The sequence below is a fragment of the Diadema antillarum genome, unplaced genomic scaffold, assembly GCF_040938485.1.
Source record: "Diadema antillarum isolate AM-2024a unplaced genomic scaffold, OU_Dant_1.0 seq00000472_RagTag, whole genome shotgun sequence".
In the NCBI taxonomy this organism is placed as follows: Eukaryota; Metazoa; Echinodermata; class Echinoidea; order Diadematoida; family Diadematidae; genus Diadema; species Diadema antillarum.
The window spans coordinates 1,628,923-1,649,034 of record NW_027271440.1 but is presented as its reverse complement, the minus strand read 5'-3'; the positions used below and the strand labels follow the sequence as shown (position 1 = coordinate 1,649,034).

Sequence of the window (20,112 nt, the reverse complement as noted above, 5' to 3'; positions counted from 1 at the left end):
TTTCTCAAAATATATTCCTCTTTCTAGTAAATCTTTTAGTGATTTTTTTTAGATACACGTAACTCCAAAACTATATATTTTTTGACCCAACATATAAAGAAGAAATAACAAAGATCGTTGCAAATTTGAAAGAAGGAAAAAGTCCTGGCCACGACGGAATTGACAAACACTTGATAAAAAACATACACATTAGTACACATTATCAACTGGCCATGTGCCAAATAGCATGAAAATTGCGAAAATAATTCCCATTTATAAGAAAGGGGAGGAGGATGGTGTCAATATATAGACCCATATCTGTATCATCTTCTATTTCTAAGATTCTCGAAAGAATAGTTTACATCGGGACAGTACGTTTTCTTAAAACCTGCGACATGTATATCTTTACAAATGTTAATAATCTATATCAAATACAATAGCTGTAAAAAAAAAAAATCGAATAATATATTATTCACTCTTTATTTATCTAGCGATCCACGTCCTACAAGCTTTGCTTTTTAGTGGATCACTATTTTCCATAATCAAATTTATTTTCCGCACGCCCACGAAGTATATATTTAGTGTCAAAAAGCACCCCCTTGAAAAAAAAAAAAAAAGCTGGTGACGCCCCTGTTTTATTGACCCTTGGCCACATCTTAATATGAGACCATGAAAAAGTGTGACCCTTTTCAGCTGAATAAATCTTCTGGGCCCCCGGTCTATATCTTATTTTCCGCTGCTGACATCACCAGACCAGAAGGGTGATTGCCCTCGGTCGGTCCTCCTCATTACGAACACGTGGTAGGCCTATGCTATACATACACATCTACAACCACACATATCATCGATTTGGTGGAAGAGACTTACTGTAAAGGGGACTACCACCTGAAAAATGTGTAATGATTAACAATAACGTATAGATGACAATTTGAGGACCAGAACGATGAATTAAAATAATGTAGGCCCTAAGTGATATTATCATTGAATTCATGATATGTTGCAAAAAAAAAAATGATTTGCATCAATAATTCATCGAATATAGCTTGATGATCATTTAGGGAATGATGGATGTGTAAATCTCTCATATTTGTATTTTGTATTTTGAACAGTGTTCTAAAAAGTTAGCAGTGATATACATTCCATCTGAATATCAGCTCAAAACTAATGTTCCATTTCCCTGTGTATTTCTGCGCTAAACAAATGCTCGAATTCACAGTTGAATTCCAGCGCAAAACTAACGCTCGAATTCCCTGTGTATTTCTGCGCCAAACTAATGCTTTAATTCACAGTTTAATTCTAGCGCGAAACTAACCCTCGAATTCCCTTTGTATTTCTGCGCTCAACTAATGCTCGAATTCACAGCGATTTTCTCACTGAACTGACGCTCGAACTCCCTGTGTATTTCAGCGCTCAACTAACGCTCGAATTCACAGGTGAATTTCAGCGAAAAACTAACGCTCGAATTCACTTTGTATTTCTGCGCTAAACTAATGCTCGAATTCACAACGATTTTCTGCACTGAACTGACGCTCGAATTCCCTGTGTATTTCTGCGCTAAACTAATGCTCGAATTCACAACAATAATTATTTTCTGCACTGAACAAACGCTCGGGAAATCCCTGTGTATTTCTACGCTCAACTAATGCTCGAATTCGCAGGGATTTACTGCACTGACCTAACGCTCGAATTCACAGTTGAATTTCAGCGCAAAACTGACGCTCGAACTCCCTGTGAATTACTGATATCACATTCGAATTTGTGATACTAATTGGTAATTCAATTTGTGATATCACAAAATGGAATTTGATATCGTAAATAAGAATTCTTGATATCACAAATTAAAAATTAATTAGGGCCGAGTGATATCACAATTTTTTTTCGTTATATCACAAATTCGAATTTGTGATATCAAAAATTAATTTTGTGATATCACGAATTACCGTACCATTGTTTGTTCACGTGAGAAACCTATTTCATCAAGAATTCAAATTTCTGATATCACAAATTCATTCAGTGATATCACAAATTGAATTTTTGATATCATGAATTCGAATTTCTGATATCACAAATTTGAATTTGTGATATCAAGAATTTTTATGATATCACAAATTTGATTTCTTGATAGAGTATCACAAATTAGGTTCATGTGCTACACTTATGGGAATTTGTGATATCACAAATTCAATTCTTGATATCACAAATTTAATTCTTGATATCAGAAATGTGATTTTTGTTTATATCACAAAATAGAATTCGTGATATCAGAAATTAACTTTAAATGTAATAAGGGCTTGCCATACGCGAGATTGACGCAGTGATTCAAATTCAAGATGGCAGCCCCCATTGTCATTCTGGACAATGGTGCATTCCAAGCAAAGATTGGCTTAGCAAGTTCCGACGAACCAAGGTAGGCGGCTTATACTTTATTAGAATACTCAAGTTGGAGTTGACTATCGCTCTGTTGTGCAAACAAGTTCATATTTTTGAAGTGTGTAACACTATATGGGAGTTTTACAGTTTTTCTGTTGAAATGAATACCATGACCCGGTTGTCTCGTAGTCCCATGTGCTGAAACAGGTGTGGTGTATTTTATTACACTATTACACAAGCAAGGTCGAACAACAATAGAGCTCTAATAATTATGCTGTCACTTTCTTCAAACTTGTGTGGTAGGTAGGTGGACCACTTCACCGACATCGGGTTTCCGGTTAGCACTTACACGTACCACGTTGTTGCTAGTCCTTCACCGAAAGATTGGTCTGTAGCTTAGACTACACTCACGTCACGGTGTAAAATTAGAACAGTACTCTAGCCTAGAAGATCTAACGTTATTAAAATAAAATTTTAAACTGATTTAAGTTTTAACTGGTGGTCGGGGACATGTTCCGTGGAGTCTCTGGAGCAGAGACTGCATTTGGTGTCACGGAATCCCTGCCAGTCTACAAATCTACTAAGAATAATGTTATGCATTCAGACATTGATCACTACCCCAATGATCTACATATAGCAAAGAAAGAATTTTAGTGTAAATCTATGCTGCCTGCAATAAATGTAGCTGCATGTAGGGCCTACTCGAGTACTAGTACTACCATTTTGGATAGTTGGGTGCGTTTGTACGTTTAGCGTCTCCCATATCCAGCCAAATCTCTTTTAGGCCTTATCTGAATAAGCACCGGTACCGACATGTCTGTATATAGAGAAAGGTAGGACTTTTAATAAATTTACATTATAAAAGCATGATGTACATGCCACCCATCCACCATGAAGAATGCCCATAAAAGCCGTGCATGCTCGATTTGCTACTGCCCTCGCTCGCATTGGCATGACGTTATTTTTCATTCATGAATCTGGAGCTACACCGAAGCTGCATCATCATTGGCTCTTTACCCCCATTATTAACATATTTTCCCACAACGTTATAACATATGTGTGCGATGATTTCAAGCGTGATTGGCCGAACAGTTTGATACTAAACTCGGCAATGTTACATCAAGTTTTCGATTTTTGGCAAAATATTTTCCTCCTTAGGTGTAACCATGTATTCAGCGAAGCTATCGTTGTGTTTGAGATTTGATAAGTCATATTTTTACATGATTTTAAGGTATGAATTTGTGAAGTAGTTCGATGTGTTTGTTGGTGTGTGTGTATCAATACATGCGATTTGTATCGTAGCGACATGTACAGGTGTGGAGAGACACACATAAGAAGCTCAACACCACAATGTAATTTGGTCGCCATATTGTGTGGTTTGTGTAGCATTGTGTACTGACGGGGGCTCTTCAGCCGAGCTCGCCGCCATAACTGCTACGTAACACGACAACAAGCAAGCAATTTGAGCGCAACGCATTGTGTACACCACACCGATCCATGGAGTTAGTGAATCTCGCACACTGCACTGTGCGGGGAAGCGGATGGCCCGGCTATCTGTTCGCGGCTTTCAAGGGGGGATTTTTCTACGTCTGGCCATCGCATGTGGCAAGATGTCCTTTAAAAAGAAGGCAAGCCTGGCAATAAGTTGCAAACATAACTTTGCAGCAAAATATGCACAGTAAGCACAATCGGGAGAGTCGGGGAGGGGGAACACCAACTTACCAAGCAGAAGCTGCACTACCGCATTTTGGGGATTTCTTCTTTTTTTTGGGGGGGGGGTGTTAAGATTAACCCTATTTTGGAATGCTTTTTCACAATTGTTCAGGAAAGATTTGAAAACTACATCAATTTAAAATATTTCAGGGAAAAAAAAACGGATAGATTATTTAAGTAATTTTTATGGATTTCTTCATGAAAATTAATGTTACTAGATAGTGATTATTTGAAGATTTGTGGGCCATGGGATCAAAGGGAAAGGGTCAAAAGTCAATTGAAAATGCTCAAATTCCCAAATACAGTCAAACCTGCCTTAGCGGCCACCTGTCTATAGCGGCCACCTGTCTATAGCGGCCACGGCAAAATCCCCCCGAGAGAAAAGCCCTGTTAAAGACCCTGTGTATAGCGGCCACCTCTCTAACGCGGCCAGCGGCCACAAATTTTGTTTCCCGCGGGAGATATTAACCTGTCTATAGCGGCCAAAAACCCAATGGAGCCGTAGCCAAGCCGATAATTCAGCGTATTTTTCTGTTTGGTAGCCGTGCGAGCAACGTTCAGTGATCGCCACCGCTGCATTCATCCCTCTTTCAGTCATAATAATGCACGATTCTTCACGACAATAAACATGCCACTGTGCAACAATTTCATATACACCGGCATGATTAAATGCATGAAACACACGGTTATGCATACGTACACACATACACTGTATATGTACATGTAAGGATACAACGATGATACATGTACATGTAAGCAATGCACTCAAAGTTGGAGTACCTGTCTATAGCGGCCACCTGTCTATAACGGCCACTTTTTCCGTCTCCCTTGGGTGGCCGCTATAGACAGGTTTGACTGTACTTGCTCTCCTAAACAATTTCTATCCATTCATCCAAATGAAACCTAGTTTAAAGGAATATAAAAATTCAGCAAATCTGTGACAAACATTTCATTTCAAGTTTTTGCCAATTATGTGAAACTGTCATCTCACATTACATTCTAGACTTATTGGGAAAACCATTCTATGGCAGAGGCATACCATCCAGGTGCCATACAGTTGTAGCAACATTTCTTAAGGTTTTTATGCCTCCGCCACGAAGTCGCCGGAGGCATTATATCATATGTTTTCGGGTTACCTGTCCTTCCGTCCATAATACATTTTGTGGACAGCATAACTAAAAAAACGTTTGAGGTATATTAATGAAACATGGGATGAGTGGGCAAAGTTGCGCTTTAAATATTCACTTTTGGGTGCACATGCTCAAGGTCAACGGTCAAGGTCAAGTGCTCAAAATTTAGCTATTTCCCCCATATCTATGCAATGCCTGAAGGTATTTTCTTGAAATTTAGTATAATACATGTGTTGCTAGATAGAGATTCTCCAGAGGAAGTTTTTGGCCATGAGGTCAGAGGTCAAGTGAAAATGCTAAAACTTCACTTTTTCTCTACATCTCGGAAATGGTTCAAGGTATAGGTATCTTCATGGAACTTAGTATACATATGTATGTATTACCTGACAGTGATTATCTTGAGAATTTTGAGGTCATGGGGTCAATATTTCTCTCATATCTATGCAATGCCGTAAGGTAGATTAGTGCATACATGTATTACACAATAGAGATTCTCTTGGAAAGTTTTTTGCCAAAAGGTCAGAGGTCAAGTGAAAATTCTAAATTTCACCTCATCCTTCTTTTCTTGGAAGTGGCTCAAGGTATCATCATGAAACTTACTTACAAGTATTTATGCATGACTGCCTGACAGTGATTCTTTTTGGAATTTTAGGGTCACTGGGGTCAGAGGTCAAGGGTTAAAGGCCAGGTTAAATGCTAAAGTTTTACTATTTAATGCTGAAATTACAGTTTCTCCATACCTCAGAAATTACTCAATGCATAAAGTTATAATAGGGGCAAAGGTCAAGTAAAAAAAACCTCAAATCCCTCAAATGCCTGGTCTCTAAACAATATAGCCATTCATCCAATTAAACCTTGTTCAAGAAATGTGAACACTCGACTCATTGAATTTATGACAAACATGTCATTTTAATACTTTGCCAGTAATATGAAACTGTCATCACACATTGTCAAGATGTACTGTAGACCTATTGGGAGAACCATGCATAATGGCGGAGGCATACCAGTCGCCATAGTGACATTTCTAGTTGTCTTTGTTTGTTTTGTTTTTTGCTAACATGACATGGTTTACTCCAATGCCTTTAATGTCAAGTCAAGTTCAACACAATGCATCTCATCTAGAAATTCAACAATTAAACATAATGAGTGAATTCCTGCTAAACAAGGGAATCTATCCGTTTATCAGCTTGTAACAGTTTTAAAAGGAAAGAATTCTTTCTTTATTTTTCACATGACAGTTCCTCTTACTCTTGAAATTTTATGGTTGTTGCAGGCTCATTCCAAACTGCATTACTAAGTCAAAGAGTGAGCGCCGGAAGCAGTTCATTGGTAACCAGATAGAAGAATGCAGAGATTTATCAGCCCTTTACTACATGTTACCATTCCAAAAGGTGAGATTACAGCACAAACATTTCCTCTGCCTAGTCCCTTGACTTTCCTCCATCCTGGCTATTGGTAGCAGTATTGGGAAAAACTACAAGTTCGAGACTCACTCATGTACAATTTGTATGTTTGCTTTGCTTACATAGTATTTTAGGAGTAATTCTTTGAACTGACCATGCAAAAAAGTGTGTTAAGTGGAATAACTCAAATGAAATGTAGAAGAGCTTTAATAGTTGAATGTAAATATTAAAGATTTTAGTCATGTGTAAACGAATGTAAATCTGGACGAAATTCTCCTACGTCATGAGAAGACTAAATGTTCATCAGTCATCATACGTATTAGATCATCATGTAAGACAGCTGAGACATCAACTTGTGCAATAGAGACTCCTTGGAATTATTCAGTCATAGATGCATTTCACCTACCAACAAAATATGTGAAGTATTATTAGATTTAAAGTGTTGCATCATTTCAAAAATATTGATTATGTTGCTCCCTTACTGCATTCGGAGACAGGGCTACCTTGTCAACTGGGACGTACAAAGGCAAGTATGGGACTATATGTTTGGCAAGGAACTCATGGCTCTAGACTGTCCAGACACCACTGCAGTCATCACCGAACCCTACTTCAATTTCTCTTCGGTTCAAGAAGCAATGAATGAGATTTTCTTTGAGGAGTACCAGTTCAAAAGTCTGCTGAGAATAAATGGTAAACTATGTAGCATAAACCAAATCTTTCTCTGTTCTCTCAGGAAAAAGACAAATATCAATTCTTTTAACAGGTTCCCCCTTTCTCAACTGTTCACATTACACTCCTGTCATGTTGGTTACACCCCAAAGTTTGTGATGTGGGGTACAAATGATAAATCATAGCTCCCACTTTGCCAAGTTGTAATCACAAGTATTGAAGAGCTTGTCTTTTATGATTGTCGGCTGAAATCTTTAGATATTGCTTTTAGTATCTTCTATGCGTGCTGTATGATGCAAGCCCGGGTGAATTAGTTGTACAAAACAGTCTGGACTATGAGTAATACCTAATGTGATACGACTATGATGGTGTGAGATATGAGTTAACAGACAGAGCTGTTGAGAGTTACAATACCTGTTTAATCTCAACTCATATGGTCTAACCCTGTTTTGTGCAGCCAGTTCGTCTAGTGACCATACACTAAGTCTTATTGCCATGTAGCCTCATGACCAGTTTGTCTACTTTAAACCAGATGGACTACGCCCATTTCGTCTAATATCCATTTGGTCTATTACCACTTGCTCTACATACCACATTGTCTAATCACCTGTTCGTCTATTATTTGATTTGTCTGATTCAAATTTTCTAATATCGACTTTGTCTAATTACCATTTCATCTAATTCGCACTTTGGCCACTTCAAAGGCTATATTCACTTAGGCAATATACCGGGTGTCCCAAAAAAAGCGGAACGGTGGATTTTCAGTACCTTACGTTCTAAAAGTGATATATTTTTTGACATCATTAGAAAGAGCATCTTCCGCAAAAGACCATGATACCAAAATCATTAAATTTGGTGCAGAACTTTTTATTCTACGCCAATTTCTGTAAATGCAGTCATTTTCAATTTTTTGCGACTTATGAGATAATAATTTGGGTGCGAAACGCGTTCCATACGGTGAATTGTGTAAGCTCGTTGATCCATGTCAACAAAAGATAACGCTTTCATATTGGGCGCGCGCACACACACACACACACTCAGACACACACACACACACACACAGACACACACACACACACACACACACACTGTTTTTTCCTGGCCCGTGCCCAATGTGAAAGCTGTATCTTTTGTTGACATGGATCACCGAGCTTACACAATGTTCACCGTGAACCAGGGAGGATTGTATATGTCACCTCCTGGAGTGAACATTACACCAAGGAGGTCCTACCCCCTTACATAATCATACTTCTACCAGTGTGTCAAAGAGCATGCCAGCTGTAAAGTGAACCTAATCTTTACATGACACATCACTGGGAATGAGAATTATCTGATATTGATGTCAACATCATTTTCGAGTGGACTTTGCTCTTTATCAAGCCAAACAGAGGGAAAGTGAAAAGAATGCACAAATGACAACTTCTAGCCACCATGTTAGGAACATGTATAATTTACTTTATGACACTAAACTTTGATATCTGGAGAGCAAATGCCCTTTTTTTAAAATCACTTGTGCTAAAACTTTCCACAAATCAGGCACATGGGCACAGTAGTCTAACGTATGAGCCAAATTTCAGACAGTTAATACACAAACTATACAATGGCACATGCAGAAAGAAACAGATGAAATTGCAGTTTATTTTGTAAATATACCACACAAGAAGGGCACTTCAGTGGCAGCCAAATCAGTAATATAGATATTATGTATTATTGGCATCTTTTCGATGAAACAAGAGATATACTATTATATTAAAGCCCTGTTAGCAATTTGGCCAAATGAAAATTAGACAGAAAGGTGATTAGCCAAAAGGATGTTTAGATGAAATGCTAATGGGGTGAATTGGCTTATGGACTAACTGGAAATTAGATGAAATGGGAGTAGACTTGTTGGCTATCAGACCTAGTGAATTATAGACCAATCGGACAGTGGAACAAGCGGTAATTAGCCAAAATGGTCATAGACCAAATGTGACCCAGCATCACAAAACCAACAAGAAATCCCCAGACATGGATTTTTAGTTACTGTAAGAACAAAATTTGAATGAGCAGACTTTTTAAAGCTTTAAAATGCTGTAGAATTCAGTTCAAATGGACTCTCCTAACATAATACATGTATCTAAGTAATGAACGAAAGAACAAACTCTGGAAAAGTGTGTGCTGAGAAAGGAGGCTCTGAAGTATATGTATAGGATCTATTCAAGCGCTTTAATAATGTTACATAGTTTTGCTCTGTGCAATGAATGGGACTAAAAAAAGAAAGAAACCATATCAACAACAATGAAGGGATTATCAGATTAAGCTGAAATTGATCATGCTGTATAAACACATTCTACTCTTGACTAATACCAATGTTCAAAACAGTAGCATCATCTTTCAAAAAGTTATTAGAGTTGAAAGTGAAGAGTGTGTAAAGGGTTTCTCACCTCCCTGCTAAGACACACCTACATGTAGTCACACTATTTTACCCAAAAAAAAGTGTTCTAGAGGAAAAACTGCTAAAAGCACAATTTCCCCATTCATTTTATGATCCCGAACTTTGGAATAATGTAGAAGAATTGCTCTGTCAGAAAATATGAATAACTCAAAATTGACTAGGTCGACTAGTTTCACCTATTTTGAAGCGTGTGTGACTTTTTGTTGGTTTTGTGATGCCGGTTACGAATGATAAATAAACCAAATGGACTTTAGATGAACTGGCAATAGACCAAATTGATGAAGTAGGAAAATATCCAAGTAGACCAAATGACAACAAGAACATCTCATTAGACAAAATGATGAGCCAAACTGGTCACTAGACTAAACAGGCATTAGACGAAATCAATAATAGTAGACCAAATGAATTAAGCGGTAGTGGTATTAGACGAACTTGGAAGTAGACCATCTGATAGTAGACCAAGTGGCAATAAACCTCAGGAACTGATGGGGTTTGTTTTCAGATCTGTCCTTCACCTCCTTGGACAGTACCTTCACACCACAGCCCTTTAACCCGTTGAGGACGGACTAATTTTGCTACAACACGCATTTCCCATAGACATTTGCCCGAGTATACTCGGGACTCGTCCTCAACGGGTTAACTAAAGTACTTTATGCTCCTCTAAATTCTAGTGGAGCACTTTGTAACCTCACTCATCATTTCTTCAAATATTTTTTTTCTTAAATAATCCTGTTAAAGAAATTAATACTTTTTATTTAATGGAAACAAAATAAGGAAAAAGGATTTTAGGTTGTTTTTGTTTTAATATTTTTGTTGTTGTTGTTGTTTTATTTGCTTGCAGTCCAGAGTCTAACAAAGCCATGTTTCTAGTGACCCTTTTCTACACCAGTCATTTTGGCCAGATTCACAGGCATAAAGTTCAAGATATATGAGCAAAGTAATTCCTCAACATTCTCTTTTGATGGTAAATGGCACTCACAGTTATCTGACTAGCAAGAACTGATGAAGTTCACTTTCTTTCCACCTGGCAAAGATACTGATCTGAGAACATAGAATAGCTGTTACACCTTGCCACTTCTTGTCATCTATATGTAGTTTTGAGAACAAAGATACTTCTAGACTTATTTAAAAGACCTTCTTAAAAGACCATCTTATGGCACATTTATTTTTTTTATTTTCCTTGAGAATAGTACCAACAGATTAGGACACTAATATGGAAATATACACTAAGTAAATAGTAAACCAAATTATGGATAGCATGTGAGACCTGAGTGCGGCACTGTCATAAGAATTGTGTGTGTGTGTGTGTGTGTGACTTTGTTGAAAATCTGTCATAAAGTTCTCAAGAAAAGGCTGGTTAATGTAAAAAGTTTACATACAATGGATGATGGACGATAAGTGATCACAAGTTCAGTTGAGCTTAAATTGGTTTTGTGACATACCATACCACACTCGTTGGAAAAATACAAGTTTTGAGTTAAAAATACTGGATCTGTAGCTGAAAATTACACCCTTATAAATCTTGTACCGAGCTTGCTTTCTCTCTGGAATCCTCACTCAAAACTCTCCTTACCTTGACCTAAGCCTATACAATCCTTGCAGTGAAAACTTTGGCAACTTGCATTGCATTCAACATGCTTGCACTCGACTCTGATGCTTGCACTGTACTTGAGTTAAAGCTAAAACATAGTTCTCACTAGGGCTCAAAATTTATCTTCCACCATTTCAAATTTGCCTGAAATGCATCAAAAAGGTCTATCAAGAAACTTACCTAGCTGAAATAATTTTGCCAAGGATGATGAGTTGTTTTGGAGTGTCTTGAGATCAAAGTGTAGAAGAATTTTGATGGTAGTACACTTCCCTGTTCAGTATTGTGAGTATGTAAAAACTTTTATACAGGACAATTGATTGTTGTTGTTGTTGTTTTATAGAAAGAAAGAAGAAAGAGAAAAATGGGGCCCTATACAAATAATTTGCCCCAGACAGCACTTAACATAAAACAGACATTATTAATCTTAGAAAAATATGAACATTATTAAATATATATGTATGTACCAAGTCTCCACGAGGGATTGATTGATTGTGCCCAAGCTATCATACAGTGTTCTCTCCATTCCAACAAGCTCCATGTGATTCACTCTTGAGTGGAAGATCGTTGAGTCCTGCTGTTGCCCGATATGTTGAGTATCGATTATCAATTATAAAAAGTTACATAGCAATCACAATCGGGTATGAACTGGGACTGCAGTACTTCCAGCAAATCTTTTTAGAATTTGCATATTTGGCATTACCCAACAGAAATTGTGTTATCATAGTGTTGTTTCACACCATTCTAATGGATATGTGTACATTTTAGAGCAGAAATCAACACTTCTGCAGGTACATGAGAACTGTTTTAGTTTAACTCTAGGCTGCAAGTATGGGCAAATTTCAGAGTATTGTATATCGCAAGTTTAAAGGGATGGTAGAGTTTTGGTTGAGACCTAATTTTAGGTTTCTAACATTTTTGGTGATATAATGAGAAACCTGTTATGAAATATGAAAGAGCATGTAATTTCATGAGGAATTTAACATTTATTTGATGAAAATTGGTTTTGAAATGGCTGAGATATCCAAAACAGAGCAATTCTAATAAGTGTGGGACCCACAATTTATTATGATCACTTTGTTTTACTTTGTTTTTGGATGTTTCAGTCATTCTAAACCCGATTTTCTTCAAATAAACTTTGAATTCCTCTTAAATTGGTATGCTCTGTACTATTTCATGTGTTTTCTTGGTATCTTGCAAAAAGTTAAAAGTCCAATTCTCATCCCCACCAATACTGTACCATCCCTTTAACTATTTCAAGTAGTGTGAGTTCACTGTGAGTTATGAGTTGCACATGAACTGCTCCAAGTCAGCAAAATTTTTGAACATGTTTACAAATTTGGGAATGGCTCTTGACTTAGAACACGAGTGCAAGAAAGTTACGCTCAGTTGCACCAATTTGTGCTGAGAAAAGTGGTGAGTTGTCCAGATTTAAACAAAGAGCTCTTCATAAGTCATTGCACATGTTGCTAAAATTCAGCTTGCTTTCACTCTCCACAACTCGCTACTTGAACTCCGCTAAGTTGGAGCCAGTTGCAATGTGAGATGTGAATGCTATCTCTACACTACAGATGTATCAAGAAGCTATCAATTTTGTATTATGAAAGTTTTACAGCAAGAGGAATTGACAGTGGTTTGTACTGATAACATACACACTGAACAAACAGGGGTAAAAACAGAAGAATATTATGTCAGTTCTATTGTATAGCAAAAACAACGTACCTGGAATGTGAATAATCCTGTTATTTTGTTATGTGGTAAATTTTGCACATTTTACACAGTATGATACTAGTTTGAAGTTCAGAAATTGCAAAAATATATTACATGTACGAGTGTATGGTAGCTCAATTTCTTTTCCATGTGAACATTTGCTGTTTCTTGTAACTAAATCATTACAATTAAGATAAACAAAACATCCCCACCTCAAATGAGCGTGAAAAGTTATCCGTGCAGTGAATTGAATTTCTACTTACTCATTACACATGCATGCTTTTTCAATTTCTAGATGTCAAATATTTTTTAAGCACTTTATTTGAATATGGTGCATGTAACTGTACGATATGAACATATATGTGTGAAATGTATGACATAGAATTAAATGTAGAAGATTATCAGTTTCTTTTGTGATGTGTGAGTGTGAAGGTACCTGATTGTGCCATCTCACATTTGTACCTCGTCATGTGATCTTGAAGAGTTTGTACTATTTGAAGTATACTCCTCCCTTAGCTTTCCCAAAATGAGGGAAGGAAGAGTTCACAGTGTTGTGCATACATGTATTACTGAGCCTGGCATTCCATGAGTTTATTGGTTCTCTATTCTCTGTGTTTTCAGAGCATTTTACACACAAAGACAATGATAAAAGGTTAAAAAATACAGTACATTGCTTTCTTGTCATAGTCTGAGGGGCTGATAGAACTGATAAGTTTGTCAGTCAATTGCAAGAAATGTTGCACGTAATGTGTTTTTTAGTCTTTTTTTTCTCTTATTCCATTGCAATGCATTCATGGGAACACATTGACTAAACCAATTGGAATGATGTGAGAAAGGATGAACAAGGTGAATTCATTATTTATTGAGTGACAAAGTATGGAATGTTTTGTAATTCTCAGCTGGAACTCTCAGTGCACACAATCGTAAATCTGAACATCCAGATCATCGCTGCTGTATGATTGTAGACAGTGGTTACTCCTTCACTCATGTAGCACCCTATTACAACAGCCAGAAAGTTGCTGAAGCTATTTTCAGGTGAGCTAGTATTGGTCTTGTTCATCTCTTACATGTTACATTTATTTAGATACGATTACAGAGTTCAGGTGTGAGTTTCTTCAATTTGTCTCCTTCTACAAGAAGAAGAAACTCACACCTGAACCTTCAACCCTCTGAATAATATCTTGCTTTCAATTTCAGAATTGAACTGTTTTTTCTTCAATGGAAGTCAATGTAGAACCAAGGAAGTATTATCACTGAATTTGTGTTATTTCATTAACATCACTGGGCATTTCATGAGCCAGTTAAAAATCACTTTCTTTCACCCAGTACTTGGTAGCCATCTGCCTTTCTGGCCGTGTCATTTTAATGCTATAGCTGTTTGTGTGAGCCCTTCTCAGAGACCCTTGATACACTCTTATCAAGTTAGTGCCACATACATGACACATGACACATCTAGGCAGTACTTCCATTATCATGTCTCCACTGTACATTTCTTGGCATTATTTTCAATGATAGACAATTCATTACTCATTGCCGTCTCCATTTGCTCCTTCCTTTGCCAATTATAGGTTGAATGTTGGTGGAAAACTCCTAACAAATCACCTGAAAGAGATAATCTCATACCGACAACTGCATGTGATGGACGAGACCTATGTCATGAACCAGGTCAAAGAAGATGTCTGCTACGTGTCTTCTCAGTTCTACAAGGACATGGACATTGCAAAGTAAGTGTCTTTTTTATGGCTAGCTGTGAGACAGAATGTACATGTATGTTGTCTCTTTGTCTAGTTTTGGAAGATTTTCCAGATCAATATGTTTATATGTTTGTCACATATTGTACAGCACTCTGTGCAATTGATTCACATTGTACCTTTCTAGCATGGATTATGCAATCTCTTTTCTATAGATATCTCTTATTTTGCATTCCACAATTTCAAAATACTTTCACAAATGTTGTCATGGGATTTTGAGAAAGCAAAAGGCCTTGATTGATTGATTGATTAAAGGTCTTTATTAAAAAAAAATCTGAGTGGGTGACTGATAGTCGAATTACACTAAGATTGTACATTAAAATGAATAGAATAATATCATAGCCATGATAGATACAAAGAAAATATCACATTCAAACATACTGTATACACGACTAATACAGTCTTAACACTACAAATTACCATATAAATCTTAAGTACAAAAAGAGGAAAACATAAATGTGCATTTTGTATACAGCAAGGGTACAAACCTTCTTAGAATTTTTCTAGAAAAAAAAGAAAGAAAGAAAGAAGAGGAAAACACATAAACAAATAACCCACTCAGAGCCACACAACACATCACCAAAAAGATTCTATTCATGTTTTACAGATAAAGGAGTATACAGTGTGGTTGGGAAAATGCGTCAACAAGGCTGTCATTACACAACCAGCATTCCACAAATAACGTTTTTTTGTAAGGTGGTCATCCCCCCCCCCCCCCCCCCCCCCCCCCGGGGCCCCAGTAATCAGATACACACATTCACTATACACACATGCCTATTAAAGCACATCACACATGCATATTCACACACACATACACACACACACACACACACACACACACACACACACACACACACACACGTAGATTGTACAACACCCATAAATGCATGTGAGCATACTCACATTTAGAGACTCCAACCCCAAGCACCTTCTGATCTGGAGATTCTCCCGCCTGCACCCCTCACAAACGGGAGACTCCAACTTGATGTGCGCGAAATCCCTTGGGTTATAGGGTTCTATAGATGCTCTTTCGTGCTATCTCAGGCTTATTTTCAACATACGATGGCACTAAGTAAGTAATAATTCAATTAGTCAAATCATATATTTTGGCTTAATAAAACTTCATTTTGTATATCATGTGCAGATGCTATACATGCTTGTGTATTGTGAAATTGACTGGCATGTACAAAACCATACAAGCGGGAGACACAGAGCCAAGGTGGAAGAAATTAAATCTCAAGCGGGAGAACGGGAGATTTTGTGAAAATGGGTTTTCAGCAGGAGATCTCCCGTCGAAAGCGAGAGAGTTGGAGTCTCTGCACATTACATAAACACATACATTGTTCATGTACACTCTTGCACACACCTTCACATATATGTACACGTACACACACAAACGCACGCGAGCGCACATGCACTACACAGACACATACAGTGTACATGTATACACTCACACACACATTTACAAACATACACTCACACACAGAGAAACACACACTCACATTTGCAGCTACACACACACATGCACACACACACACACACACAAGCACCGTCATGCACAGAAAACTGCTCATGATACATGCACACGCCTTGACATTAGAGATGGACTCCAGTCAATGTGCTAGATTTACAAGCATCAAACAACACATTTACAAGCATCGTAGATAATTTCCATATTTTGTTTTATTTTAATACTCCTTGAAAACAAAGGATCAAGAGCAATGATGTATGTAGTATGATTCAACGAGTTTGTGGGGATTGCATTATATTTACTCCTGATCAGGTTAAAAGGAAAAGAGAACATCGTGTGCAGAGATTATGTCCTACCTGATTTCCAGGACATCAAGAGAGGCTATGTGAAAGAGGAAGCATTTGGGAAACAGAAACCAAATGAACAGGTAAGGACTACTTTTATATTGCATGCCACTAGACAGTGCTATACCACACACTGATTCAGGGCACTGTGTCATGGATCGAGAGACAAGACACGCTACCGACTGAGCCAAATCACTGCCCCAGTATACATGTATAGTGATGTAGTAAAGATAAAGAATAGAAAAAAAAAGTTACAATTGACCGTAAAAAAACAAAAAACTCAATACGATTTATTTTTTGTACGACATTGACAAAGCTCTTGATCTGACTGTCTTTAGAAGCCATTGAAAATGATATTTGCCATAACAGTGATGGAAGGTTTATGGAATGTGTACCTTATATTTCTGGAAAAAAAAAAAGTTTAGAAATTGCTCCCATACTTCTTAGCTCATTTGTGAGCTATTGTGATCATTCATCATTGGTCATGCTCTGTGTGTCATGCATCATGCTTTGTGCATGAACTTTTTTACAGTTTTGGCTTCTCCTTGAAAATCCCGTAATGGATTTTCACCAAACTTGGCAGGTAGCATCCCTAAGGTGATAGGATCTCAATTTCTTTATATGAGCACCATGCTCCTTCCGCAGGGGCCCCAAGCCTCCAAGCCCCAAAATTCAGGCATAAAAGATTTAAAAAAACTAGAAATGTTGCTATGGTGACTAGTATGCTACCCCCATACTGCATGATTCTCCAAATACGTGTAGAGTACATCTTGACAGTGTGAGACGACAGTTTCACGTAATTGGCAAAACATTTACATGACATCTTTGTCACAAATTTGTTAAGTGCTTACTTTCCTTGAACTAGGTTTCATTTGAAAGGATAGCTAAATTGTTTAATCAAGAGAGCAAGTATACAGAAATTTTGTAATTTTCACTTGACCTTTGACTGTTGCCCTTTGACCCAATGATAGCACACAATTCTTCAAATCATTTACTGGTAACATCATTTTTTTTTGCAACAATATTTTGAACTATTTCAAAATATGAGAACAAATTGTTACATTTTAAAATTTTCATGTGACCTTTATCCCCATGCCCCCCCCCCCCATTCCCAAGAGAATCTTTGTCAGGCAGTACATGCATACATGTATGTACTTAGTTTCATGAAGATACTTTTAAGTCATTTCCGAGGTATGGAGAAAAAAAGTGAAATTTAGGCATGTTTGCTTGACCTTTGACCCCATGACCCAAAACTTTCCCTAGAGAATCCATGTTAACACTGTTTCAAGAGAAAATCAGTTAGGGCAAGTCTAAGATAACGCGTGCGTTACGACGTATGGGACGTTCAGAGACTTTTATGACCTGAAAAATAGTGTTAATGGCCTTTGATCATATTGGACTCTGTCATGGTAATTGATATCTAGGAGAAGTATAATCATGTAAAAAATGGAGAAAAATGACCTTGACAATTATATTCTAGAAGAGAAAATATGTGCCATTACGTATGGGACCAGAAAAATTTTGTTCTTTTGAACAGTTTTTTCAACCTCAAAACTCTCTGAAAGTATTTTATTCTACAACTTGTAACTCACTGTGATGAAAGCCACAACACTCAGATTATGAGAGGTAAGTTTCATGTCATGAGGCAAAAAGCTCTAATTACAGGTTCTAATTAAAGACAGACATGACGTGTTACGTATGGGACAGTTATGTATGGAAAACTTTGTCCCCTATTCGTTAAGTGTGTGGGGAACCATGTTTCAAGTTGAGTTCAAGTTGATTCATTTCATTTCTAACAAACAAATAATTAGAAATACAATGAAACACTCGTATACACAGATGTCAGGAAATCAGTAACACAATGCGATGAACAGAATAACATTGTATACAAGATACAGGTAAATTATCAACAGAGATACAAATAACTATTACGTCACTGTGGTAAATGCATAAACAATATTGCTGGAAATGGAGGGGACTGCTAAAAAGCAGAGCTTGTAGAATGCAGTCCCCTCATATAGAAAAAAAATATAATTACAAAAAACAAACAACAAATTTCCCTAAGCGGTAGTAAAAAAAAAGACAGACAGAGTAATACACACATACATGCACACATACGGACACGCATTAACAAACACAAGGTGGCTCTCTTGTAAGGAAAGATTAATGAGAGGATAGAAAGATACAGTAGTGAAGCATGGGCTCGCTGATGAACAAAGAGTAGTGAGATTAACGAAGCAACAACAATTTTGAAAATCAAAAGTGAGAAAAAAAAAGAATGAATTATTATGCTGCATACAAAGTTTTGGAATGATTCTTTAACTTCAAAGAAAATGTATTCAAACTTAAAGCTTCTTTTGTATTATTATCAAGAGAATTCCAGAATTTTGGTCCAGAAAAAGAGAATAAAGATTTTGCAAAAACCGTCCTAGTAAACCGTCCTAGTAAACCGTCCTAGTAAAGGCAAATGATATTCATGGGAGTGATGGGTTGGATATGCATGAACAGTTTCATTCTTTAAAAACATGGAATCAAACAAAAGGGGGAGAGAATGGTTGGTGTGTTTATACATGAATTGTCCTAATTGCAAACGATAGAGGTCATAAATTTTCAAAATATTATTTTCGTGAAGTAAATCATTGGTATGACTTCTCCATGATTCGTGACAAATGATACGAAGAACTTTTTTGTGTAATAATAATCTTTCTGTATAAGTAGAAAAAGTGTTTCGCCATGCGAGTATCCCATAGTTTAAGTAAGGTAGTATCAAAGTAGAATATAACATAAAAAGTAAATTTTTTGAAAGATAAAATTTAACTTTGTTTATAATACCTATATTCCTCGAAATAACATGACATACAGAATCGATATGCAAACTCCAGGTAAGTTTATTGTCCAGAATCAAACCTAGAAATTTGATGGAAGAGACTTCTTCTATGATCGTGTCTTCCAGGAAAATATTTCTTGGTAAATTTTTCAGAGAATTACTGAACAACATGCATTTAGTTTTTTGCAAATTTATTGACAATTTGTTTGCTCTTATCCACTGGAGTAACTTTATTTATTCACTGTTTAAAGTATCAATTAATCGATCAGAATCAGAATCAGATAAAATTACATTAGTATCATCCGCAAATGATAAGAAAGAGAGGATGTTTGAAGAATTTGACATGTCATTAACATAGAGAATAAATAAAAGGGGACCTAGTAAGCTTCCTTGAGGAACACCACAGTTAACATTTTGCGTAGTTGATGCATGACCGTTGATAAGTACAAATTGTTTTCGATTAGTAAGGTAACTCCTGAACCCGAACCCATCGAGCCAATTGATGTCATTGGTCATCCTCGTACAGATATTTTCGCAAATTGCTACTTGGAGGACATTTTCGCGTGTTGTTAATTTCGCGGTTACGAGGGTCTAACTGAATTTAGTTAATCGCGCATTGTTATTTTCGCGTGTTGTTATTTTTGCGGTTCTAAGGCGATTCGCAAAATTCGCGAAAATAAAACCACCGCGAAAATTTCAGCTCGTACAGTACCTGCTGCGTGG

The 20,112-nt window shown here is 37.0% G+C and overlaps 1 protein-coding gene across 1 annotated transcript in view; it reads left to right on the top strand.

Annotated features, from left to right (window-relative positions):
• The first annotated feature begins 2,297 nt into the window (after positions 1-2,297).
• Positions 2,298-20,112, top strand: part of LOC139733359 (actin-related protein 6-like) — a 34,005-nt gene continuing 16,190 nt past the window's right edge. Inside the window, exons 1-6 of the mRNA XM_071644198.1 lie at positions 2,298-2,386; positions 6,466-6,583; positions 7,093-7,285; positions 13,896-14,031; positions 14,565-14,720; positions 16,531-16,645. Of these exons, the coding sequence (XP_071500299.1) occupies positions 2,310-2,386; positions 6,466-6,583; positions 7,093-7,285; positions 13,896-14,031; positions 14,565-14,720; positions 16,531-16,645 (795 nt within the window). The 5' untranslated portion in view covers positions 2,298-2,309. The remainder of the gene's footprint in view (positions 2,387-6,465; positions 6,584-7,092; positions 7,286-13,895; positions 14,032-14,564; positions 14,721-16,530; positions 16,646-20,112) is intronic.